The sequence below is a fragment of the Pleurodeles waltl genome, chromosome 8, assembly GCF_031143425.1.
Source record: "Pleurodeles waltl isolate 20211129_DDA chromosome 8, aPleWal1.hap1.20221129, whole genome shotgun sequence".
NCBI lineage: Eukaryota > Metazoa > Chordata > Amphibia > Caudata > Salamandridae > Pleurodeles > Pleurodeles waltl.
This window is the reverse complement of record NC_090447.1, coordinates 409623622-409650507: the sequence shown is the minus strand read 5'-3', so window position 1 is coordinate 409650507 and position 26886 is coordinate 409623622. Positions and strand designations below refer to the sequence as shown.

The 26886-nt window shown below is 42.1% G+C and overlaps 2 protein-coding genes across 2 annotated transcripts in view; one reads left to right on the top strand and one right to left on the bottom strand.

Annotated features, from left to right (window-relative positions):
• GABRB3 (gamma-aminobutyric acid type A receptor subunit beta3) overlaps positions 1-26886 on the top strand; it is an 887545-nt gene that overhangs the window by 7940 nt on the left and 852719 nt on the right. The window lies entirely within an intron of this gene.
• GABRA5 (gamma-aminobutyric acid type A receptor subunit alpha5) overlaps positions 1-26886 on the bottom strand; it is a 560773-nt gene that overhangs the window by 205263 nt on the left and 328624 nt on the right. Inside the window, exon 7 of the mRNA XM_069204278.1 lies at positions 16280-16423. Coding sequence (XP_069060379.1) covers positions 16280-16423 — 144 coding nt within the window. The remainder of the gene's footprint in view (positions 1-16279; positions 16424-26886) is intronic.

The window sequence follows — 26886 nt, the reverse complement described above, 5'->3', positions numbered from 1 at the left end:
ACGTATACTGTAGTTTTGTGCTGTGTGGGTGATGGCAGGTTGTGTTAGTGGGAGTGGACAGAGTGATGTTTGCTGTGAGAAGGCAGGTGTTTAACTGTAGTAGTTGTGGGGGATATGTGTTGTATAAAGGATATTGTGTTGGGTGATGGGGCAATGCAATCTGTCTGTGGTCGGTTTGTGATGCATGAGTTGGATGCCTTTGTAGAATATGTGTTTGCATGTTGAGGGATGTGTAGGGGCTGGAACCATTCTTGGTCCTCTGAGAATTGGGCGGCATTTCTGGCCCTAGTCCCTAGTCCCTACCTATCCCGAACAGGCCCAAACAGGCAGCTGCCCTTGTCCTCTCCGCCCTTTGCCTCGACGCCCGGGCTGAGACGCCCTGAGTCCGAGCCTTTAATAGCCCTACTGGCCAATACGAAGCTGGTCCTAACTCTAGCCAATCCAATTTCAAGCCCTGATTCAAACAACGAATGGGAGACCCAGCCCTAATCACCAATCATAGCCCTATTCCTGACCACCAATCACAGCCCCAGCCCTAAAACCAGCAACCAATCAGATTCTCATCCCTATCCACCAATCACAGCCCTAGAACCAACAGCCAATCAGATTCTCAGCCCTATCCACCAATCACAGCCCTAGAACCAACAGCAAATCAGAATATTAGCACTATCCACCAATCACAGCCCTAGAACCAACAGCCAATCAGATTCTCAGCCCTAGAACCAACAGCCAATCAGATTCCCAGCCCTATCCACCAATCATGGCTCACAAAATGGAGGTGGCTGTCTTTTGTGATGGAGTAAGCTTTCAGACTAAATCTAAATCAGGACCCAGAGTCGCAATAGTCTCTCTACCTACTGTGAATGGAGCCTAGCATAGGACAGCCCTCCCTGGCAGCTTCAAGCCAAAGATAGCACTGCTATGGCTGCCTTTGTTCTACCAGCTATTCCTGTCCACTCCCAAATAGGTATTCCCTAGTATATGTTCATTAGTTATGATCGCCCTATCCCTTCTGTGGTCAGACGCAGGCATTGCCTTCTGAAATGGGATTGTTAACTCTCTCAGCTAAGGATGTTTATTCTGGCTCTTGAGGTGTGATGATTGGCAGAGCTAGTTTAGGCCAGTTCTGCATCACGCTGCCAAAGGTACATTTTTATAAAGTTACTTTTCCACTCCAGCTATCAAAAATCTGATTTGAGCATTGACTTTCCTAACATTTTCCCAGGTTTAGATATTTTAATTATTCACAGTTTGTGTTATGGGAAATGTAACAGAACCTGAACAGTGAACTAGCTTTTAGGTCTTTAGTCACAGAAAGAGCATACTTTTAAATATAAAGTGTGCCACTTTTTACATAGTTGGCACATTGGTTTGTAAGGTACACATTAGGCATGACTTACAAGGTACACATTAGTTGTGACTTATTAATGTATAGTAATAGGTTTTCCAGCATGGCAAAGACAACTTTTATTGCCGTTGTCACTGATGTTCCATTAATTACAGTCCACCCAGAGTACAGTGGGGCAGCCATGTATTTTTTTTGTATACATGGGTGGTATAAATACCCACTGCAGTATGTATGACATTTAGCTGTCATAACATCAGTGCATTTTCTACACGATCTACTACGAAATTAAAGTAAAGCTAAGAAGACCAATTTAATTAAATCATTTTTACGATTGCTACCGTTTCAGGGACAGGTCACTTTCATTTTGGCACTGAATATAGCAGTGTCATAATGCTACGAGTCCTAGAACTAACAAAAATTGGGACCAGAAAAAGGCAAAAAATCTACAGTTGCAGTGCAGAAAAGCTGAATTTGCTAGAATAGTGAATTACTTTTCCAGCCAAGCAACTGTTTCAGGGTAGTTTTTTCATTTAGAGGTCTAGCTATTAATATGATATATTATTTCAAATCACTTTTACCAGAACAAAACCAAGTAGGTTTTGCATACATGGTACCCCACAAAGGTTTGTTGAGTACATTATGACTATGACTGAACAACTTAAACCACTCAGATTTGCCGTTACGGGGAGCTGTGCAACCATAACTTCCACTGACTGCTCTGCTCATAACCCAAAATGATGTCACAACTGACATTGCAAATGAGCTTATCAACGGTGTCACTGTTGACATCATATGTTACATTGTAAAAACGTGACTCACCGACATACAACTGGGTGGAACAGAGGATCTGGAATGGCATCCTCGTATTTATCAAAGCTTCCCCAACCAAGCTCCATATTAGGAATGAGCTAAATACAGACGTCTTTAGGGAACAGTACATAACAACAATGCCATTATTCTTTATAAAAACAGAAAATCTTCGGAAAGAAGAAAAGGTAGTATACACTATTCTCTCTTCCACTATAGGCAGCTGCGAGAAGCGCTTTTTAATGGGTGCAGTAGACAGCCTTTTGTATATACACTTTGTGTGTCAGTCTAAATTTGTGTGTTCTGAATACAACTTTTCATTTTGAAATCTGTAACTTACAAATGTTGGAGACTGCAGTGAGGGTCGTTAAGTTCCATGATACTATCAACAGGGGAAAAAAATCTAATTTGCAAATCATCTTTGGTTAAGAAGTCATTCCCTTGATGGCGTGTACAGTACTCTTCAGTGACAGTTGTGGGAGATCTAACTGTTGCTGCTCAACAGCTAGTTTGTGCGAAAATGCTTCACAGCTCTTCACCATTCTTCCTGTGCACCAAGAAAATCCACATTTGTCTAAGTCATCCCGTATTTTAGGTTATCTTTGAAGAGGGCTGCCAAACAGGGTTTCGCTGCCAAACAGGGTTTCACTCTCAAACACAGTTCAAGAATTTCCATTTTCTAAATTTATATACAGATACTTTTTTAAATCGCATATTTGCATGTTTTTGTTTGATAATGGGAAGTACATTTTACAATATGATTATTTATCACATTGTATACACTACTTTTTCCGTTATCTTTTAGTATTCCTTTTCACGTTTAAGAAATGCATGCACGATGTTCATGCACCACATGTTGCATTAATAAAAACCTTTATCATAGCACATGTGGGTAAATGTCACATTGCTCAAGCTTTTTAATATGTGAATACCTTTTTATACTGTGAGCCATGGAATGCATAACAGGAAATCCAGCTGCCTGAATCAATTACATTTCTGTTTCTGCTCTAATCTTGTTCATGGATGGAAATTGAGTTTTTTTAAAACATAGAAACTTACAAATATGTTGATGCAGCTCATGCCAGAGATAGCAGAAGTAACATCGCACACCCTTTGACCTCAGTGACATCACAGGAAGTGAAAACATACGGTCTCTGACCATACTCATAAGTGGTCACATGACCTTAAATCTGGGGACATCACTGTAAATGACATTGCTTAAGGTCCATAAAAACAACATGATTAATTTAACACAACCAGATAAATGGCCGCTTTAGATACCACCTATAACTTAAATAAGGCGATGAAATGATATGCCAGGAGAATATTACTAATATATTTTTGTATTACATGAAAAGTTATGTGTTTGCTTGAAGAGGAGGATATAGTGGCACAAGACACAAAACACCGGAAATATGAATTATTTAAACCACAAAATATCATGATTTAATGGCTTCTCTAGTGTATAACTCGGTGACAAATGCATTGATAAATCAATAGTAGTTATGCCCACCTTTTTAATTGGTATGGACTATATATAAAATATGAACTATGTTATTGCCTTAAAATATTCCTTATTGTAGCACATTTTGATTTATGTTCATTGGTGAGTCACTATCATTTGTGCCTTGTCTAGAGGTGAAGTTTTTATTCAAACATAATTTTTCATGAATTCACAATAATGAAACATGGGACAACTTCTTTAAACATTTGTTGGGGCGATGTTTTTTGAGTTCCCTACACTGCTCCTTCACAGCAGTTGCCAGGGGTAATTTTAGGAGTCCAGAGTGTTGCAGACCTGAGCTGTTTGTTGGTATCCCCATGTGCAACCCGAATTAGATATAAACAGCTTTGGTGACCATGCTACCAGATCTAAGAAGACTCAAAGCTTCCGGAAATTACCAAGATGGTGCCTGGCTGTGCCTGAAGCTCTCACCACACCAGCCGAGACAGTGAGAGCAACTGGCAATAGAGGCATGTGGTGGGTGACTTGCGAGCCGTGGAAGAAACTTATTTGTAGTTGGAGCTGCTTCCGTTACAGGAGGCCCCACAAATGCACTGTTTCTGGTGGCTGAAGATAGAGAAGGGGAAGTAGGGTTCCTCTCTGAGTGGTGACCTATGTGAATTGGTTATAAGCTATTTATGTGCATGTGGTTGCTGGAAACATGATGGCAGGTCAAAGGGGAATGAAAATGACACTGGATGCTAATCTATGAAAGTTGGGAAAGGTAGTTATATTGTTGGCAGTTGAAGCAAGTTTAGTGAGGATGGAGCAGATGGTCAGAGGGGTGTTTGTCATGCCAGAGGCACTGGACTTAAAGTGAAAGCACTGGGAGGCCCTGGTACATCACATGGAGAAGGAGGCCTGGCCCATATGAACTATCAACTAGAATGACTGTGGCACTGTTGGTCCTAGATAGTAGTGCAGAGTGTGGAGTCCCCTCTCACACCCTGACCATGCACAGTTTTTTAATGAATAATGAAAATGTTATAAAAGATGTCATGATGCGTGCTGTAACATCTGGGGTAGTTAGCAGTGCATGGCGAGGGCAAAAAGTATAGTTACCTTGGGGCATGAATTATAGTTACTTGAAATAACTTTAACTATAACCGGTGAATTTCTGTGGTTCTGTACATTTTAAATCTGAACCTAACTATAATGTACCCGTAACCTTCGTTCTTTAAAGTGAATTTCTACATTTTTTTTTCAAATTCTATTTTCTAACTATAATGTCCTTGTAACCTTTAATTTTTTCAGTGAATTTCTATGGTTTTTTTAACATAAAGTAATTTTAACTACTATACGTTAATCCAACCACGGCTGAGCATGGCCTTCAGTCGTGTACGGCAGAGGTTGGCAGCAGGGCCTGGCTGGCCGTTAACTCCTGCAGCAACCCCCTAAAACCGCAACAACCCCGCTCCATGCATGGCCTTCAGACATGCACAGTGGGAGTTGGCCACAGGGCCTTGCCTGTGGCCAGGTCCTGTGGTCACTCTATTTTAAGCTCCAAAGCCCATGCCACACATGGCCAAAGGGGTCTGGAGCTTAAAAGGGGCAACATTGACTATATATACTTAAGCAGGCTGCACAGGCCCCGGTGGCCCCAGGGACCACCACTTCCCTGTGGCTACTTATTATAAATGTTTGGGGGGCAACATGAAACCCCTTCAGGCCCAAGGTACCACCACCTTTCCAGTGCAAAATTAAACAAACATTAGGGTGGCCGCCCACCCCCCTCCAGGCTCTAGGAACCACCATCTCCCCAGGACTACATAATAGAAAAACTTAGTGGGACGTGCAGATGGCCCAGCTCCTGGTAACTACCACATCCCCGGCACAGCATTAAAAAAAAATTCAGGGGGGGCGCACAGACCTCTGGAATCCCGGGGACCACTACCTCCCCGGGCCTACATAATAAGCAAGCATTTGCAATGCAATAGGTCTCTCATATTTCAAACAAGTTAATTGTCATCTTTTGACAACAGTGCCCATGAGCAAAAAAAAAAAAAAAACATGAGTGGAAACTGAGAAAAGATGACTTAACAAAATAAAAGAAACTTAGCTTAAAAAAATAAAACTTTGCAATTTTGTTTGTCCTGCTGGGCACATTTGTGCCAGTCACAAGCCTTCTGTTTGCGGGGCACTAGAAATTAAAATGAACCAAATAGTACCTTGATCATGTTGGGAGCACCGGATAGCCAATAATTAAGTTGAAATTAATTAGTGCTTGATCCCTGATCCACATAGAGGAATGGGAATGATGGCAGGTGTGCCTTGACGAATTACGAGGCTGCAAAGAAGAGTGCCACTCAAACCAACAAATGGTGAGTGACAGGCGTATGTGGGGGACCACACAGACCACCCTGGGTCCCAGGGACCACCACCTCTCGTAGACAATGTAAAACAATATATGGGGCCACACATACCCCTCCTCGTGTCCTGGGGACCACCAGCTCCCCAGGGCTACATTTTGAAAACTATGCAGGGGACCGCTTGGACACCCCTGCGCCCTGCAGACCATCACTTCTCCAGGGCTATTCTAAAAATGTTTAAAGGGAGGTCACAAGGGCCCCATGGACTATCACCTCCCCAGGGCCAAATACTGGTTTTATAAAGGAAGGGGGGCCATGTGGCCCCTTCCCTAGACTAATTTCGGTCTAGGGGACCCATCCCCCAAGGCTGACCACATGCTACTCGGTGCCCAGGGCACCTAGTATAAAGTTGTGGGGACGCAGGGGGAGCCTCAAGGCCCCCACTTTCCAACCAGCTCCTGTCTCCTGTGGGAGCCAGCATTTCTCCTGCATGCATTGATCTGCTACAAATAGCAGCTCCCTGTGTGCAGGAAAAATGTTTTTATCTCTTTTCCCTGCCCGCATGTTTGCAGGCAGGGAAAGAGATGAAAACTCCGCTTTCAGCAAGCAGTAGCAGTTTGACAGCAGAGTTATGTTTGCATTTGCTTAGTGGAAGCTGTCAGCACCTGCCAGACAAAAGCTACCTCTCGTGAGTGGGCACCTGGGGAGGTAGCAGGAGCCATCCCTGGGAGCTGGCAGTCCACAGTGCTATCTATGGCTCCAAGAGGGGGGCTGCACAGCCCTCCTCCTTCTGTTGTATTTGTCCCGGAGCGAGGTGGTGGTCCTTGTGGCCGGGGGTCCGTAATGGACCCACTTTACTGTTATTTGTCCCTCAGGGAGGTGGAGGTCCATTGGGCCTGGAGAGGCCCACAGGACACCCCCTATTAGTGTCATATTATCATGCCCCAGGGAGGTAGTGGTACCCGGGGCATGGAGGGGCCACCGCATATTTTTTAATCATAGCCCTGGGAAGGTGGTAGTCCCCGGGGCTACTACTAAAAGCTCTTGGACGGGGGCCCCTGGCGCTCCCTTCTGTTATAAGACCACAAAGCCCCTGGGACTTATCCTACTTGGGGGCGAAGCATTTGGTAACGCAGGAGAATGCATTCTTTTTTTTTTTATATTACATACAAATCCACGGATCCAGCCACGGATTTCTCTGTGATTAAGAAAAAAAGCTTTTTTGGCCATAGACGGATTTACCCCAAATAAAAAAGGGTGATCCATGGCCAAAAGCTACCTTTTTGCCAAATTGTGTATAATTCCATCCAGCGGTTCGGGCTGCAGGTATGTCTAAAGGCTCTAAAGGAATTAACATGGGAAACACACTTTTTTTTACCCCAACATTTTCTCGCCCCGGATCATTTCAAAACTTTACATGCACAACTTTGGGCACATATTTTTTGGGAAAATGTTGTGAAGATTTGTTAAATGTTGCCAAAGATATAAGCAAGTCAAAAAACACTTTTTCTATTGAAACTAGGTCCTAGCTATAACTAACTACTGGCAACTGCAGGTAATGTATATATATATATATATATATATATACAGTCACCAGTAGGTAGTTATAGCTAGGACCTAGTTTCCATAGAAAAAGCGCTTTTGACTTGCTTATATCTTTGGATATATATATATATATATATATATATATGAATATATATATATATATATATATATATATATATTTGTAAGTTCACTCATTCAATCAAACGAGAGATCAAGACACCAAACGAATAGTTGCCGTAGCCTTATTCACGGGTGTATACATTATCCACTGGCGGTTGCATGACGGGGGCAATACTTATAAGTATCTTAGGCCGTGCATTATAGTTACTTGAAATACCTCTAACTATAACTGCTGAAGTTCTCTGATATTGTGTGAGTAAATTCAGAACGTAACCTTGTTTTTTTAAGTGAATATATGTTTATTATTTTCCACTTTCCCTTTAGGCCAAAACTTGCAAGGCGGCTCATGCGACGGGCATCGAAAACCTTCTGTTATAATATTACCAGCATCAGTGTTCTACAATACCAAGGGGACTAGTACCCTGAAATGCATTGGGCTATTCTCATGTCACAGCCTGAATAAAGTCACCTGCAATTGAAGCACAGGCTCGTGTGTAGTGTTCGAGTATTTTAGCAAGATGATACTGGTAAAGAAATAAATATATATATATATATTTCCACCGTGAGTAAGCAGAGATCTAGCAACAGACTTGCACAGACGGACACCGCAGACAGTCAGACCACAGAAAGCAATCTAGGGAGAAGCCATGGTTGTTAGCGCGTCTGACCTTAATAAGTAAACTTACAAGGGGACGCGAATAGGTTGATGAACCTTTTGACTTGCAATTAAGATAAATTAAGATGATCCCACTATAAATCCAGTACATGCAGATCAATAATCAATAATCAATAGACAATATCAATAATCAACAATAATCAATGACATTAATAATTATTTGAGTCAGTAATTTTCATACACCATGACCTTTCAGTCATGAATAACCACACCTTGTAGTAAAAGTTAGAATATTTATTTCCCTATATTAACAATGCTAAAGTCAAGTAAGTTAATCTCAAAATCAAATGATACCCATACAAAAACAACACAGGCTGAAAATCAGCAGAAGAACCGCAATCTAATCAAAGCTTGATTCAGGTTTAAGCATCAAAGTTCAGAAAACGCAAAGTCTTTACGCAACTCGAAAAAATAGAGGTAAACTCTCAAGAAGAATAGAGAGAATGGAGTAAGGCAAAAGTCAAATGACAACTTCTCCTCAGTGAAATCCAGCTAAGTTAGATTTCCTAAAACTACTTCCCAAGTCCCTATTGGTCAAAGGATCGCATCTTCATACCTTGTCCAATAAAACTAAAAATTCAAATCTATGAATTATAGCACTACTCCATTCACATGTCGCTGATTGGTTTCTCCTGCAATGTCCTCATCAACTGGCTCCTCAGGTAAAAATATTGTTGCAGCTTCTACTGTAGTCAGTGTCTCCATTGTTCTTCTCCAGAGAAAGTCAGTTGCACACACATTACATACATATTGTTACATTTAGCAAGAACAGCATCTTCTAGCAGTTGGTTCTCATGAGAAAGATTTTCAGCTACCAACACATTTCCACAATACAATGGAAAATTACAGTTTAACTCTCTAGGACAGCCATTTTGTTAGAGTTTAAGAAGTACAGCTTGACATGAGGCCTGGCAACTAAGCCAAGACATCCGCTAAGTTAAGGCCTACAATTAATAAAGCTAGTATACAATACATAGCCCTTTATATGACACATTCCTACATTGGTCAAACATATACTCAACATTTCATCAACACACCTTTATTCGGCTATCAGCCATAAAAGGAAAATACAATCAAGGGAAACATCATTTAGATAACAGATAATCATATAAATACTAAAACCAGTTTGCATAAATAACAATGGTGCTCCTAAGATCAATAAATAGCAATCAATTTCATCATTACTTACACGAAAAGAAAAAAGAAAATAAATAAATAAATAATTAAAATTCCTAAAATGTATGTCCTGCCCGAAATAATAACATTGTTTTGTTAGAGAGCTATTTAACCATTATATACAAACAATTAATAAATATGGAATAATATTCTTAAAATACAAAGAAAACTATATTCTTCCTTCAATGTAAGACTAGATTTATATCTTAAACAAAATAACTACCCGTGGTCTATTAGCTTACAAGGAGGGGAACCCGTTAACCATTTAAAACATCATAACATTTATCTATTAGTATTAAGTCTAACTTATTAAAACCTCAGGCCCTCCTTGTCCCTAATAAATGAGATTGCTAGAAGAAAGCAGCTTATTCCAAGGACAATAGATGGGCTAGTATTAGACCTTAACAGTCTAGCCGCTTCATTATAATTTCTAATTCCTACATTCCTACAGATAGGTCGAATCAATTTTTTCCTTGGTTTATCATAGGCTTTTTCAGATTAGCAAGACATGATCCACCGTTTCAATGGTCCCCATATTACACAATCCACACTTCGTCTCATGACTATTCTCGTTCTGAGGTCCCCATTTGCTAGTGAAAGCCTTAGTCTGAAGGATCCCATATCGAAACTTCAAAAATAGTGCTTTCGCTCGCCTAGGGTAAATTATATCTAACCATTCCTCAGCTCTTGGTATTGGTTTGATGTCCAAAAAACTCGATGTCTGTCTACCCAAGTCCTTGCTGCGGAAAATACTAATCGAAGAAAACTCCCAGTAAACTTGCTTTAATCTAATCTTGGATTGTGACGTAAGTGTATGGGGATCATCCCAATAAGATTTCGGCCCTCGGTTATAAAACCAATACTTTATGTGATGAAGCCACGGAAGTGAAACTGATTTGTCAAGGTCCATTATCTCAATTAGTGCTTGTCTGTAATGGATCAGTTCAGGAGTTGTCCAAAGTCTACACCAATAAAGTAAAGGCCTCAGAGCTGCCAGTTTACCTATTTGCTTCATGTTTATGTCATAGATGAGAGGAATCAGTGTAGTAGATGTTGGCAATCCCAATACCCCCCTCATAAAGCTGTTTTCTTGAGATATTATTGGGGTTAGGTTTGCAATTCCCCAAAGCTCGGCACCATATAAAATAGCAGCCTGCGCTTTGTATCTTTAGACTTCGAACACTGGTGAAACAATCCCGGTTCTTGAGCTTTTATAGTTATTATTTATCGCCATGGAACTGTGAACTAAAGAAGTTGCAGCTTTGTTAACATGCGGCGTCCAGGACAACTTAGCATCCAGCAACATCCCTAAGTAATTAAAGTTTTTTACTCGCTCCAGTTCGTGCCCCTTAATCAAGATACTTGTTTTAAGTGCTTTATGGGGATTAACAGCCAGATATTTTGTCTTGTTTGCATTTATTTCCAGCCCCTTCAAACTACAGAATTTACTAAACGTTTCTAGTAAGGTTTGAAGACCCATGGGGGTTTGCGATAGTAAGATGGTATCATCCGCAAACAGGAGAGCGGGGACTGAATCTCCATTCAATCTTGGCGAGTCATGGTTACTCCGTTTGAGATACTCTACCAGGTCATTGATCTATACCGAAAAGAGGGTTGGGGCAAGCACACAACCCTGCCTCACTCCCCTCTTAATAGGTATTGGGTCAGTCAGTTCTCCATTTGGACCCCACTGTACCTTTGCGTATGTTTTTTCGTGCAACCTCTTTATCTGGCACAAGAGATTCCCCAGCATACCCTGATTCCCTAACGCTGCCCATAGAGAGTCTCTTGGAACCAGATCAAAGGCCGCCCGCAAATCCACAAACGCAATATAAAGGTGGCCTTTCTTTAATTTTGTGTATTTCCACATTATTACTAGTAACCTGAAGGCCTGGTCAATTGTGCTTGTCTGCTGCCTGAAACCTGCCTGCTATATTGTCAAAATGCTTTTTTCTTCTATCCAGCAGCCTATTCTATTTAGCAGCTGCCTAGCATAACTTTTTTGCATGACATTGATAAGGCTAATTGGCCTGTAATTCCCAGGGTCTTCTCTAGAACCTTTTTTATAGACAGGGATTATTTCCGCACCTTTCCATGTCTCAGGAACTGGCTCTCCCGTTGCTATGGCATTGCAGAGTAGATTTACATAGGGTGCCCAAATTTCTATGTTATATTTGAACAAATCCTCAGGGATTTTGTCCAGGCCTGGGGCTTTGCCTGGTTTAATCGCTTCAATGGCAGTCACCGTTTCTTCCAAGCTAAACTGCATATCAGGTAAAATGCCACAGGAGGGTCCTTCTTTGTAAAGGGAAGAATTTGAATCAAGATTGGAAAAATCGGAATAGAGGTGGGTGAAGTAATTGACCCACACACTGGGATCTATATGATGTTCAGTATTATATGTCCCCTCTTTCCTGCAGTGAGTAACTATTTTCCAAAAAGCCACTGCATCATTGCGTTTGGCTGCCTCTAAGAGGTCATGCCATTTTTGATCCTCCCAGTTTTTTTGTGCTGTAGCCAGAAGTTTCCTGTAACCAGCCCTTGCCTTTTGAACGGCTATTAAATTTTTCTGTTTTAGGGCCTCTACCAATATTGTTTTTCCCTCTCTACATTCTGTAGTATACCAGGGGTTAGATGGAGTGATTTGCTCCTTGCCCTTTTTATACTTTTGATGTATCTGTTTAGTAAAATAGGGTCTTAGTGCAGTACTCATTAATTGATGAATATCCATTGTAGGGATGTCAGTGCAATTTTTATGGGCATGGGGTTTCAGCAGATCTGTATATGTGTTATAAATGTTTGTCATAACACCCGAGTTGCCCACTATCACCGGCCATTTTACTGCCCTCCGGTTATTACTAAGAGTGGGTTGTAACTCCACCTTATCCTTTTCTATACAGTTCAGGTCTATGAGGTAACCCCTAAGTTCAATTACTAACGGAAAGTGGTCACTTTCCCTCCTCCTATCTATTTTAAAGGTCACTATTCACTCCCATGTAATAGTGCTATGCATAATATAATCTAGTTTTGAGCCTATGTTACCTCTCTGGAAAGTATCCATATTGAGACCACCTTGGCCCACTCTACCATTGCACGCCCTCAGTCCATGCTTTAATGTGAGGCCCATAAGTTGCAAAGCAGCAACCGTACCGGGAACGGACTCTTCAATTGATAGGTGGGGGACTGCTCTTGCTAGGTCTTCATCTTCTGCCAGAAGTTCAAGCCCAATTAAAGGTTTGTAGTTGCAATTAAAATCTTCCCCTATCATAATTGTCTCTCCTACCGGGATTTTTTTAAGAATGCCATCTAATATTTCTATTTCATGTGACTCTTGGTTAGATCTTCTGGGCCTTATATACACATTAAACAAATGGGATAACACCTTATTTTTGTCCCCTAATTCCAACCACAGAATGTCAGGAGACTCTGCATCATGTTTACATATCTTGATATTAAGGGAAATTTTCACCCATACAACCAGCCCCCCAGACGGCCTCCCTCTTGCTGCAGCAGTTGCACTGATAAAGAAAGTTTTATACCCCAGTTTGTGTGGTGGATCCTTTTCTTGAAAGAGGCAAACATGAAATTGTCTAATATAATCATGCCAGTCAGGGTCTATAAGCTTGCTTTTTAGGCCTGCTACATTCCAAGAGACCATAGAGACTAATCCCCTTCCAGTTGAGATCATATCATTGGTAATAGGGCTCTGAAATATGGTTGATTCCTTTCTACGGGGCAAGTGTTCCTCAATGCTCCCTACTCTTATAACTTGGTGATTATTTTGATCCTGGGATTCAACTGCTATTTGGTCGCTAATCGGTCCCAAATATACTTGGTCTAGTTGTGTTAGTCAATCAACTGTTTCAAGATCAGAATCTCCTTTTCTCATTTGCTCTCCCCAATTCCTGTATTTATTCCTCTGGGCTATAAACTTACAAGTATATGGATCCAAGCTAAACCTCATAGCATTTTTTTGGGGGGCACTGGCTCTCTGTTCCATATTGATCAGACCTTCAGTTAGTCTTTCATCCCTTAATATCAGAGCAACAATATCTTGCTTCCCAGCCTCTCCTTGCATCCTTTCCGCCCTCGTAATATCTGAGCGGATTAGGGATAAGCAATGTTGTTTATGTCTGATCCAGTGCATAGTTTTGTTCTTTAGGGAATCCTCATCCTCTATACTATTTTGGGCCAATTTCAGGACATTTAGCAAATAAATTACCTCAGCCCCAGAAGGCCTTATTTTTCCCTCAGGGAGTCTACTCCTTATAATAGGGGGCATGCTATCATTATGTAATTTAGTATAGGGTTTTAATGTACGTTCCATCTTCTCTTCTTGTGACCCTGTTTCAAAACTAGGCTCCCTCAGGGGATTCACGGAATCTTGTCGTAGCTCTCCTACCTTAACTACGGAATAATTACGTGACCCCATATTACACCCATTTTCCCCACTCATGCCTCTTAATGGTGCATATGGAATACTGGCTGTAGTTAAAGTGGAGTTGGACTGAACATTCGAACTTTGGGGGGACATGGGTCTGCCCTGTAAATATAGTGATACTGTTGAAGTCTCATCTGCACTCTGGTCTCTATGGGTTCCCATACTCCCCCGATTTTTCACAAGAGCTGATAATGTTCCTACTTCAAGTTTTAACTCTCTAACTTCCTGCATTAATCCAATCATTAGGTCATAAAGATCTGTTAGACTCCTTGTTTTACATTTTAAGCAGTATTCTGGGTCTTGGTTAGCTAATGATGACTTCTCTATAGCTATCTGTACTAAGGGGATAATTTGGTCATAATTACCCACGGGTTTCCCCTCCTGGACCTTATGAGCTTTGTTGGTAACGGGTTCTGCCAGGACTGCATACTTGTTAGAACACTCAATGTCGCTCTTCTGCACATGGCCCTTCTTCCTAGTACTTCCTAGAGTAGTTGGGTAATGACATATGGCCCGCGTTATATCATCTTTGCGATTAGTTGTCCTGATAGCGGGGAGTAGATTTTCCTCTTGCTGGCTATCACTCTCTTTCCTATCAATTGATTTCTCTTTCCCTAGTTCTGTTTTCTTTGTATAATAGGAAGTTATCTTTTTCCCAGAGCCCTCCCGAGGGGCGGTCCTATTACTTAGTAAAGACTCTACCTCCTCTATAAGGTCATCAATTTCAGATATAGTACAATTCTGGTGGTACTACTTGAGTTATCCTAAAGTACCAAGCGCGGGATACTAAGCCCCTGGGCAGATTGGATTTTATAGTCCCCTTTGATTCCGGTAAGCACTACCCTACCTGCCAAGCCTCTCTCAGGGGTAACAGCGTCCCTCTCGTTAACTATATACTTAATTAATGACGCCCCCCAAATTTAGCCACCAGTATCAGCAGATGAACTTAAGAGTCTAATATTAGTAGAGCTAAATAAAAGTGTTACTACTCAGTTTAAGGTGTTTGAAATGGCCTCTGTTCTCTTAGGTAGCAGACTGGTCTGTTATTACAGGTGAAAGAGAGGGGGGCCCAGCCCAGTCTCCTCCGGTCTTCGACGTGCACAGGACGGGCCCGCCCCTGGCCCGGGCTTTGCCCGGGCGCGTCCCGCGCGCGTCCCGCGAGGCGGGCACTGTTCCTCCTGCGCCCGGGCCCCCAGGTGCTGCTGACACGCTTCCAGCGAGGCGGGAGCGCTACGTGATTTTTAAAGGGCTCCTTCCCTTTCCTGGATTGGACACTGTTCCTCCTGCGCCCAGGCCCCCAGGTGCTGCTGACGCGCTTCCCCTCAACTCAACATTTCATATTAATAAACTATTAATAAGTACACTTAGTGAACATTGGTGGCCACTCACTTGATCACATTTTCAAATGCGTGCATCATTTTTCTATAGTTGTTACATCTTCTATGCAAATCCATTACTCAGAATACATGAACACTCATTAATAATTTTCATTAAAATACCTGCGCCAGCATGGTTGCTCTACCATTGTCGAGACACAGCTTTCACTGCAACTGTCTAGTGTTGGCTGCTCTATAGGAACACCCAACACAGTATCGTCACCATCTACATTCGGTATCAATACAGGTTGTCTCGTTAACAACTTCTCTTGTAACATTCTCTACATTCACCCCTGGACTTTTTCTCATCAGTGCTAAATGAAGGTCCTGAGGGACAGGGGAATAGAGGTGATGCATCGAAGGAGTAATGTTTGTGGCAACGTGGGGAAAAAGAAAGGCGATGACAGCAGCTTTTTGTACATGGAAAATTAGAGAAGGCCGCTGTTGCAACAAAGTAAACAGCTACCCAGCCAGCCTGTGCCAAACGACAGCTCTGGTGCCTTACACTTTGGCGGGTTGGACTATTACAGCATTTGCTGTGCTTGCTGGTCATCACATAACATAACCCACAGGTCCCTTCTGTGATTATGGAACCTCTCTATGCACACCGGTGACGCACTGAAAATTGAGGCAGTGCAACTGTACCAGTTTCCATTTGAACCAGTGAACCTCTGCAGAATAAAATGTTGTACGGTTAGGTCGACCTAGTCAGCACTTGCCACAGAGAGCTGACAGGAAAGTCACATAGGCTCAGCAAGTTGCTGAAATGAAACAGTTCTTACGCACACGTTCCTTTCCTCAACACACATCATGTTAGGAGAAAAGCCCAAAGTCTCCACATTGTCTAGATACGTCACCACACATGGTAAAGCTGAAAAAAGGCGGCACTTCCCTGGGGTGAGCACAACTTAATATCGAATAAATGATAAAAGCAGCCCCATTGTAGCCATGCTATCAAAACACGCTTGCAATCTGACCTGTGCTAGTGCTGATGTTTTCTGTTCCCACGGTGTGGCCAATCAGATGGTACTGGTTGAGCCTGGAGCCATCTTCCGCCACAACTACTGATTTGTGTGTTTTATTTGTCCATTCGTACATCAATTCCGAGTTTGGGTAGGCATCTGCAAGATAAAGTGTAGGAAGTATAAATCAATGTGCAATTTTAAAAAATTTCTGATGGACTACTATGTTTAAAATGTGTTGAGCAGAAAAAGTATGCGATACTTTGACAAAAGTACGATGAAGAAAACAAGACAGAACGTTTACATTTTGATGCCCCTTTGTCATTATCTTTAATTTGTGTGGCTTTTTCATTTTCAACCGCCATTACAAGGTTATTTTTTCGAATACGCGTTTTGTGGAAACAGGTTTCCAAGGCTACTGCTTCCCCTGTCCTCCAGGCAAAAGTATGAAGGCCAAAGTTTTTTTTTAAAGCATTATCATTTAAAAAGAGCTTCATTTGTTTTTTATTGTATGGGGGATGTTTAAACATGTTTAGGGTGTGGAAAGTTAAACATGTGCAACTACGTATATGTCACACAACCAGACCACATACATTAATATAAATGAAATGTGTGTCTGAGTGTACGTATGTGTCGGTGTGTATCTGTGTGTATCCTTGCAAGTGCCTGCATGTGTGTGTGTGCGTGTGTCGCTGCGTGTGTGTGTATGTGTGTGCTCAGTGCAGTAATGCTTTGCTAGCAGAAACAAAGTATATCATTACAGAATTCACGAAAATCCCCACAAGATTTGCATCTGGATTATGGCTGTCTTCTAAAATCGCATGCTAACCCAGCATATAAAAAACGAAAATTATCTCGACATATCAAAAGTTAAACAAATGTTATCTTTACCATTCCGAAACTATAATACAGTGAAATCTATTAATTATGTATAGATTTGCAACCCTCTCTGACCCAATGGACTGCTCATGCCCAGGGATTAGACATCACATTTATGACACCACCATTTAAATGATGAATGACCACTGCTGTGGTATGACATGGAGAAAAGACTGGGGGCAGATTTGTGAAAAGTGGTGCTGCACCTAGTGCCTCTTAGTGCCCCGCCACTTTTATAGTGCCTCTTAGTGCCCCGCTAACACCACCATGTGTGCGTTGTGTCTAAGATACAAGCCACCTCGGCGGTAGGTAGGAAAACTAGTGTCACCATTTTTACGCTAGTTCTGAGCTTTGCAGGATTAGCGTAAAAATATTTGGCACTAATCCTGCAAGGCTCATGAAAGGCCCACTGAAAACATTTGTGTGCCTCCTTTTAATGCCTGCTCTGAGCAGGCATTAAAAGTGTCGAACAAATTACGCTAAGAAAACTCTTAGATTAGTTTGTGTCATTTTTTCAGCCGCCATAACGGGGGAACACCCCGTTTGCATACATTACGACTGGCACAGGCATAAAGTAGCGCAAAGGGTTATAAAGTGGTGCAATGCATACATTGCGCTACTTTGGAAATTTGGCGCAGAGATTTTGGCCTTGTTGGGCCACATTATTATTAAAAAATGACACTAATGAGGTGCAAGGAGGAGCTAAGGGCTCTTAAATCAGCCCCTGAGGCCCTCATTAACAAGCCCTTTGCTTCACCACTGCATAATGTTTTTTGATGCAGCGGTGGCACTAGCAGCTCACTACACTGCTCCATATTTGCAAACGAATGCATTGGGTCCAATGCGTCAGTTTGTAAATCTCTGCATCACATTTTACCTGTACCAGGTATAATGTATGCAGGGTAGGCATTCCCTCAGAAAAAGCCACGTAGAACTGACACAGTGAAATTTACAACTTGTCACTGCGTCATTTTACAACTTCACTGTGTCAAAATTTTATCGCCTGCTCAGAGCAGGTGTAAAATTGACGTGTGGATTTTTCCTGTGAGACTCTCCTCGCATTGCTGGAGTTGCATCAGTTTACTAATGCAACTTTAGCAACGCGTCAGTTTAGCACCAACAGATGCATCAGAATATCTGACGCATCTGTGAAAATGTGTATCATGGAGCTCTGTATTGTAAATATAGCATATCTGTGGTGTCATTAAGGGATGTGTGGCAGGCATAAGAAATCTGATACATCAATGGTGATGCATCAGAATCGTGTAAATGAGACCCTGAATTTCCACTTATCCAATTAATGTCCTGACAAATAATTATTTGCAACCAAATGTTACACTTTAATTGATAAAAGAAGAGATCTCCTTGCTGATATTGCCTAGAAACAAAATGATGCAGTTCCAGTGAAAGTCGCCAGGTGTTCTCAACAGCATTAGATGGAAATGGCAACCTGAAGTTGCATGCTCAGCCCGCAGATATCCTCACACAGATTGTATGGAGACAAAGGGCGAGATTTATCATTGGATTGTGTTGCCCGTGCATCACGCAAGGTGTAGCAAGAGCAACACAATCCTTAAGTGGGACTTACAAAGCAAAGCAAGCCACCCTGCGTGCCCCTGCATTGCATGGTAAATCTGGAGCAACACACAGCAGTGCACGTCACTGCCTTGCATTAATCTGCCTTGTGAAGGCGTTCAGTGGGTGGAGCGCGGGTGTTCCCACATGCTCACTCATTGGTTTTGGTGGATTCCCAGATTTACCAATACAGGTAAACCTGTATTGTGTGTCAAAATGCTACACCTTCCCGATAGAGGTGCGATGCGCAGAAATAGCTGTACTTCTGCTCGCTGTTTCCTCTTTCTAAGTATGCTGTATTCTGCAACATAAATGGAAATAGGAGAAGGCTTCTAAGGATTGTTTTCTGCAGCAAAGTGCCCCTTTCTGCACAAAAACAAGACTGCATGCAACTCAGGCACATTTGCACTATGACACTAGGGTGCATGCATTGGTGCTAGGTTTCACTGAGTGTGCCAGAACAAGGAGAGAGCAGGAATGCACCATACCTTAATAGATATAGCCATTTCTGCCCTCTCCTTTTGGTGCAGTGCAGCAAGTTGTCTTGCTGCATTGTGCTGCACCAAAGTTTGATAAATCTTACCCACAGGCTGCAGTTCCAATAAATAGCAACAGAGGGTTCTCATATCAATTAAATGGCACACAGCAGCTACACTTTTACTGATCTCTGCCAGACATCCCCACAGAGACACAAATATACTAAAGACTGCAGTTCCTTTGACAAAAAAGCGTCCTCACAGAAAAAAAAGGCTGCAGTTCCACAGAAAAACACCACAAGTTTTCACAAAGCTCGCATGGAAAAGAAAGGCTGCAGTTCTATTGCGAGCTAAGACATATCCTCACAAATTTCACAGATATGAACATTGCATTGTAATCTTCACAGAGACTATATTGCAGCCAAAGGCTGCAAAGTTAATGGTCTTTCAGTCAGAAATTGCTAGGAGACTAAAGGCCAGATGTATCAAACATTTTTGCGATCGCAATCGGCCCAATGGGACGATTGCGATTGCAAAACAGTGTTTTGGTATGTAACAAGTCCAATTAGCGATTCGGTAACTTGTTACTGAATCGCAAATTGGATTTGCGACTACATACCAATTCAGTATTAGGAAGGGGCGTGTCAAGGGCGTCCCTTCCTAATACCGAATAGCAGAGCTATGTATGATTGTTTTGTGACCGTGATTGCGGTTGCAAAACAATCGCAGTTACCACCTACTGCAAGTAGGTGGTAACCCATTCACAAATGTGAATGCATGCGAAAATGTTTTTTAAGAGCAGGCAGTGGTCCTACGGACTACTGCCTACTCTTAAAAAAAACAAAAGAAAACTTTTCATTTTTCATTTTTAAACGCATCCCGTTTTCCTTTGAGGAAAACGGGCAGCATTTGAAAAAAAAAAAGATTGCTTCTTTGAAAAGCAATCACAGACATGGTGGTCTGCTGAGCCCAGCAGGCCACCATCCCTGTGATTGTAGCCATTCGCAATGGCTTGCAAATTGCGACCTACATCATGAATATTAATGAGGTAGGTTGATTTGCGAGCCCTTGTAAATCGCGGTATGAAACTCCTGGAGCTTTATACATTCCAATAGCGATTACTTAATTGCGATTCTCTAAAAATCGCAATTTGGTAATCACTATTGTAAAAAAATGATACATCTGGCCCTTAGGTCCACATTTAAGAAAAAGTGGTGCATCAGCTATGAGCAAAGTGCAGCAAAGTGCAAGTAGGCCCATAAGTTGCTATTAGCCTCCTTGCCTAGGTTAGTATGAGAGCATAATTTTCACGCCTGCTCTGAGCAAGCGTGAAAAATGATGGCAAAATTTTTTGCAGACCTCCTAGGAGCAGAATGCCACCTTCCATGCATTATGCTTGGCGCAGGCATGATGTGGCACAAGGGGTTACAAAGTGGCACAATGCGTGCATTGCTCCACTTTGTAAATATGGCGCAGCAGAAAAGCCACTTTCGTGCTGCCTTAGCCTAAAAGAAAAGACGCTATGGTGGCGCTTAGGTGGCGCTATGGGCTCCTAAATATGATCCTAAATGCTGAAGTTAGAGCCTGTGATGGTAAACATATGTCCCCACAGAGACTATATGGAGTTGAAAAACTGGATTTAAAATGACAGCTCATAAAGGTCCGCACAAAAATCACATTGAAATTACAGGCTGCACTTTTACTAATAGCATGTTGATGCCCTCACTAAGGTCTAATGGCTACCATTCCAGGTACTTACAGAGATTACATAAAGATGAATACCAATCATCTTCTTACGTAAGTGTCTTATTCCGAAGAAGTGTTGCAATATTTCAAGAAACTACTAACGCAAGTGCAAACAGTATAATTAAATACTGAATAAATGCAGCATTACTCCCAAGAACTGTTGTCATGTTAACCAAAAACAACAGTCTGTTTTAGCAGTTCTGACTGACTGCCCTCAACCAATCAAATACTGGTTTCTGTGCTTGGACTATTCGGATTGACAGCTGGCACCCATTCAGATAGACGCAGATTATGGCTTGTTGTGAGATGCACCTTGTTTTTCTTTTTCAGTTTATATATCCAACGGTATTGGAGCGCTTAACCTGAGAACCAGTTACATCACACAAGGACACATTCATTTTTGTTTTTAAGGCATGGGGAGGTTAAGTGATGTACCCAGAAGCACAGGATGTTGAGCCAATGCCAAGACTCAACCCCGGTTCCCTAGTTTCAGAGTGGGCAGCTCTGTTGCTAAGCCACATCCTCTCCCCAATGATAGTTCTCTGTCCACAGGTGCGGAAGAGAATCACAGAAGTTAAGGATTCACCCAGTGACTGCAGGTAGAAAAACTCAGTTCCCCACCTCTTCCAGTAACTTACATGTATAATACCATTTTCATTCCAGTAATCTACATATCACAGCAAATGTAAAGTATCATCGCCATACCAGAAATATGCATAGGCGTCATTATGTAACGCACCATATACATGTCAATATTCCACAGAACCCTTCACATAAAAAGCACTAACACCATGCCTAGGAGTCAGTCTCCAGCACATAAAGTATCATCTGAGGCCAGCCATTGTAAATAAGCATAGCATGTGCCTTTTTCCGTTGTCAAAAACTGGCATAGCCCCTCCCCCAATATTTGAAGCACCATGGGCATGCAAATAATCCACATAGTCCACTGCATTAAAAAATTATTGCAGTCAAGTAATCCATGCATCATTCAGCTTTTAATGCATGCTTACCTTTACAGAATTCCATACAGTCTCTGGCATATAAAATACTACCTCATTCCAATAATTGACATGCCCAACACCTATAAAGTAGGCTAAATCCAAATGCATGCAATCAGTATAGCCGACAACATTTAAAACACCATGGCAGTATACATACTCCATTATGCCTTAAGCATGAAATCACCATAGCAAGCCAGTAGTTAGCATATCCCCAGAACGTGAAGCATCATCATCCACTCAGTAATTCACATACCACCAAACACATAAAGCACCTTTTCTATGCCAGTAGCCGACAGCATGTTAAGCACCATTATCATGTCATGTCAGTAATATACACAGCAACAGGATGTAAAAGGAAGCCAGTGCCAGTAATGTTCCCCACATGCGCCAACAGTGGTGCCCCATGCAGTGCAACCTGGGACCCCGTGTTTAGTAACTTCTCAGTTGAGTGTGAGGCACGCAGGTATGTGCAGATAAAGGAAAAGAAGGAGAAATGTGAATCTCAAGTTGCGCTGCAGTGTATATGTGTAAACAATACAAACTCGTCATTTCTGCCTGCTGCCAGCAGTGCGCTCACAAAATAATGCTCTGTTCACACAACGATCCTGCAAACCAGGCTCCCTACACCTTCTAGCACCATTCAAGATTGTCTTAGGTTGCAAAGGTATTGGTCAGCCAAAGTAGTGCGCAGAAGACCTGGCATTACAGAGAGGACATTCATAGATTGGCCTGAACATGAAGGCAACCACTGGTCCACTACCTAACTGCTTCACAACATGACTGCTCCACCACCTGACTGCTCTACCACCTGACTGCTCTACCACATGACTGCTCCTTGAGGCCCGTGGCACAGCAGAGAAGCGGGAGACACTCCTTGCTCAAGGCAAGCATCTCTGATGCCCATGAACATGCTTTGTCTGTCATGATAAATATGCAAGGGACGGTACAGTTTTTAATTTGGTCTTCCAAGTAGCAACACAGAGAAATTGAAGGCACCAAGGGCCATATGTAGCAAAGCATTTTCCCATTGACACAGAATGGGTAAAACCCTTTGCTACATCTGGCCCCAAGTGTGTTCTGCTTCCCTTGGATTTTGTGTGAAAATAACGGCATGCAAGAAGGTACTTATAAATGGATAAAAATATGCTCTTTAGAAGGTACTGGGATTAAAAACACAATAATAAAAGTAGTGCAGAGCAAATCCTCGAGGAGTATACCCATATATATTTTACGTGTGTGTGAAAAAAGGGCTGCCTCTTCTATAAATCTGCACTGGGCATTGCAAGAAATCACCACAGACCTCAATGCACAGGAAGCAATATTCATCACATAAATTTTCTTTTAGTCAAGTATGTTTGTAATCAAGATAATGGAACACCTCATATGTCACTAGACAACTCGAGCTACAGTTCCTTTATGATACAGCCGCTCTGCAATAGTTCATACTGTCATTCAAAAATTTCAAATTGAAAATCATTAGTGGCTGCAACCCGTCACCAGTGGGATATTGTCTACAAAAGTGAATAAAGTGCTCAAGAGCAGCTATTTCACCTGTAATATGTAAGAAATACATTGATACCTTTTGAGGTTGAGCATTGCAGGGCGCAAGCGCTACTTTTCAGATGTGTTGTTATGTATTTGTGGGGTTTAACAACGCCCATCTCATGCCCACCACTTTCATTTGTTTGAGGTCTTGTCTTTTAAAAATCCCTTGACGTCATTGGTTAACGCTTTACGTGTGCTTTACGTGTTGCCCGCCTTGGGGTGGGGGTTGTTACCGCCTAGCAGACTGCCCCTGTTACATGTTTTATTCACCGATTGTTGGTATGTTTTACTCTAGGGAACTACTTTTTCCTTTTTTTTTCGTCTCTCCTTCGTGCTCATAGTGGCTATGGTGCTTAGACGTAGCAGAAAGCGAGAACTCGATCAGCGGTCATGCGTTTTGCATGACTACCAGTTACATCACTTTGTTTCTTTGTCTCTCCTTCGTGCTCCGTGGCTGCAAGTACTCTTACACCCAGACAGAAAGAACACAGAGCTATACATACAAACACCATTAACTCGCTATATAGAATCCCAAGCTTACACACACACTCCCCATATAGACACCCAAACACACTCACCCACATGCATGAACTCCCTATCTAGATGCCGAGGTATGCATTCATACACACACACACACACATCTACAGGGAGCTGTAGAGATCCATTACAATACAGAGACACCTAATCACAAATACACACAACCTTCCAATAGACAATTAAGCACCCACACCCACAAATGTGTGTGTACCCCCCCCCCCAGTCCCATACCCACCACAAACACACACACACAAACTCCCTTCCCAGACCAGAGGAGTGCATGAATGCAAGCACACACACACAATCACTAGTAGTGTTTTTGATGTACTGCCGGCTGCGCAGGCTCTTCCACTGTACATTAAGCCCTCATACAGCAGAGCCGCCAGGAATCTTCCTGCTGAGTGGGCTCTCTTCTATAGTGGAGCTGGACTAAGACTGGCATTTTCAGCACTTTAGCAAATGCTGTCTTCTTTCCTGATCCGAGGACAAAGTTCAGCCCTCTCTCGAAAGACGCACAGTCCGCACTGCAGGCACAAAACAGTGCCCGTAAAATGCCAGTAAACGTCTGAGCTGTGCCTCGTTTGCCAGGATGTGCCTAATTGGTTTGCTAGGGCGACATGCTGTGGGCTTAAGGCCGGACTGGCACCACAAGGCACCAGGAAAACACACCAGCACAGGCCAGCAAGCAGCTTTTACGAGTAGTGCATGGACCATCCAGCTTCGGAAACTGCCCTGAGGGAACATACAGTTTTTCTGCTAGAAACATTTAAAATGTGCCCCCAAATATACTTGAAAATAGCTGCAATAGCTTGCTACATTCACCCAGTACTACATGGGGCTGTTATGAACACCTTTTCTAGGGCCCTCACACAAATTGAGACCATTTACTAGCAGGTAGATTACAGGCCCCAGCAGAAGTAGCATTAACCCCCAGTGCTATTTTAGCTGTTTTCTTTCGACTGATGATGGTGGGAGGTAGTTTGGGTTTCTTGTGTTTACACACACTGGCCAGCATCACATACCATCCCTCTTGGTGTTTGCCAGTAACACCTCAAGTATGAATGAGTCACAAACAAAGGTGGGGATGGCGAAAATAAACACAGCTTGGTTGTTTGACCTTGCCAAGATTTAATGCAGCTTTAAATATAGTGACACCTTGGTTTGACTCTTGTCACCTCACTTTACAGAGCAACAGGCACAAACAGCAGACATTATCCGTAGTGCTTAAATGTCTCTGCAGAAATGCAGTACATTTAGTTTCACATAACTATTATTAGTGTGTATTAGTGTATTATTAGTAGTGTTCTAGTTATTGTGTGTGTGTTGGTAGGTTGGAAGACGAAGGGTGATGTAAGCTGCTCACACCAACTTTGTAATATATATGCTTTGAAGTATTTGTATAGCGCCTCATACCTCTATCGCTTCTTGAGAGTCTAATATGTTTCTTTTACGTGGGGGTAATTTGGGTTTGTGGATTGGCACATGTGGAAAGAGTTTGAGTGTGTCGTGCATGAGATCTGAAGATCTGCTCCAGTCCTGCCACAGCAGACTTTTGGCTGCACTTAGGAGTGGAGTGAAGCAGTAGGATATAAAAGCTGTAGAGCTCTGCTTGAATGCACTGTTTTCTCGTAAGAGCCTCCTATATTTGTTGGGGGAAATTGCCAGTTGTAACGTGCTGTTTTGAACCATTTGTAAGTTTGGCATTAGCCTCGACATTTTGATATTATCACCTACCCATTGGTCTGTTCTTGTGTTCACATTTTTTCCACTCAGTGCAGCATAAAGTATGGGGCAGTGGGTCAGCCCACTTGTTTGTAATATCATTGCAGTAGGCTTGTTGGCCCTGAAAATGTATAATGCACTGCTCACCGTAGGGGGTGAATATACAGTTATACTGCATTACCTTCTGCTTTCATGTGATAATGCCCTTTATGCGCTAACTGTATTGTTACATGACCATGCTTCTTCCAAATACTATTTTTATTGTGGTGTCCTTTAAGGGTTGTTCTGAGCATTACAGTCAACATATTACAATATTTGGCACCGAAACTCACCCCATAATGCTTTGTAAGGCATTACTTTTACAAAACATTTATTTCCCATAACTCAGCCTGTGGTGGTCCTAGGACAATTGTGCCACCTAAAAAACTTCCAATATAGCGTGCTCTTTCTGTTTAGATCATCTCTTGGTCCCACCACTAGGTTAGTGGGGGCCCCAAAATAATAACCCCTCCCACCATTCAGTGTCTTTTCAAGGTATCTTATGGCTTGAACTTTTGTTTTACAGCTGGGAGTAGCTTCATGTGGTTATGCCATCTAGGGGCTAACTGTATGGTTGCATGACCATATTTCTTGTATATCATATTTTTCTTATGGTGTCCTCCAGGGGTTGTTTTGAACATTACAGTTTAATGCCAAAAGTTCATTTTTGAAAAAGGGTTTTTTGGGGTGTATATGATAATTGTAAATGTTTCATTAATCTCTCCTTATTGCAATAATGACCATAATTCAGGCCAACTTACATCCTTATAATACTACAGCTGTTTGAACACTCTTGATATGTTTGAGTGACCCTTCTAGTTAATTTCTCTCATTACTTTTTGGCTGCCTGGTGTCTTTATGGGGGAAATTCTGTTAGCCAGTCAGCAACTCTGATGCTGGGGCGGTGAAAGTAGTATTCTATTGGAATTAACGTGGCACATTTAAATTAGAATGCTAAATGGTAACATTGCCATTTGTTTTGCTGCAGATACAGGAAGATGGTAAGTACACATGCGTTAGTTATATGCAGGACCACTTGAGTTATGGAGCAGGAAAAGACCAAATTATGAGGCGGGGTTGACCAATTTATTAACTTACAATG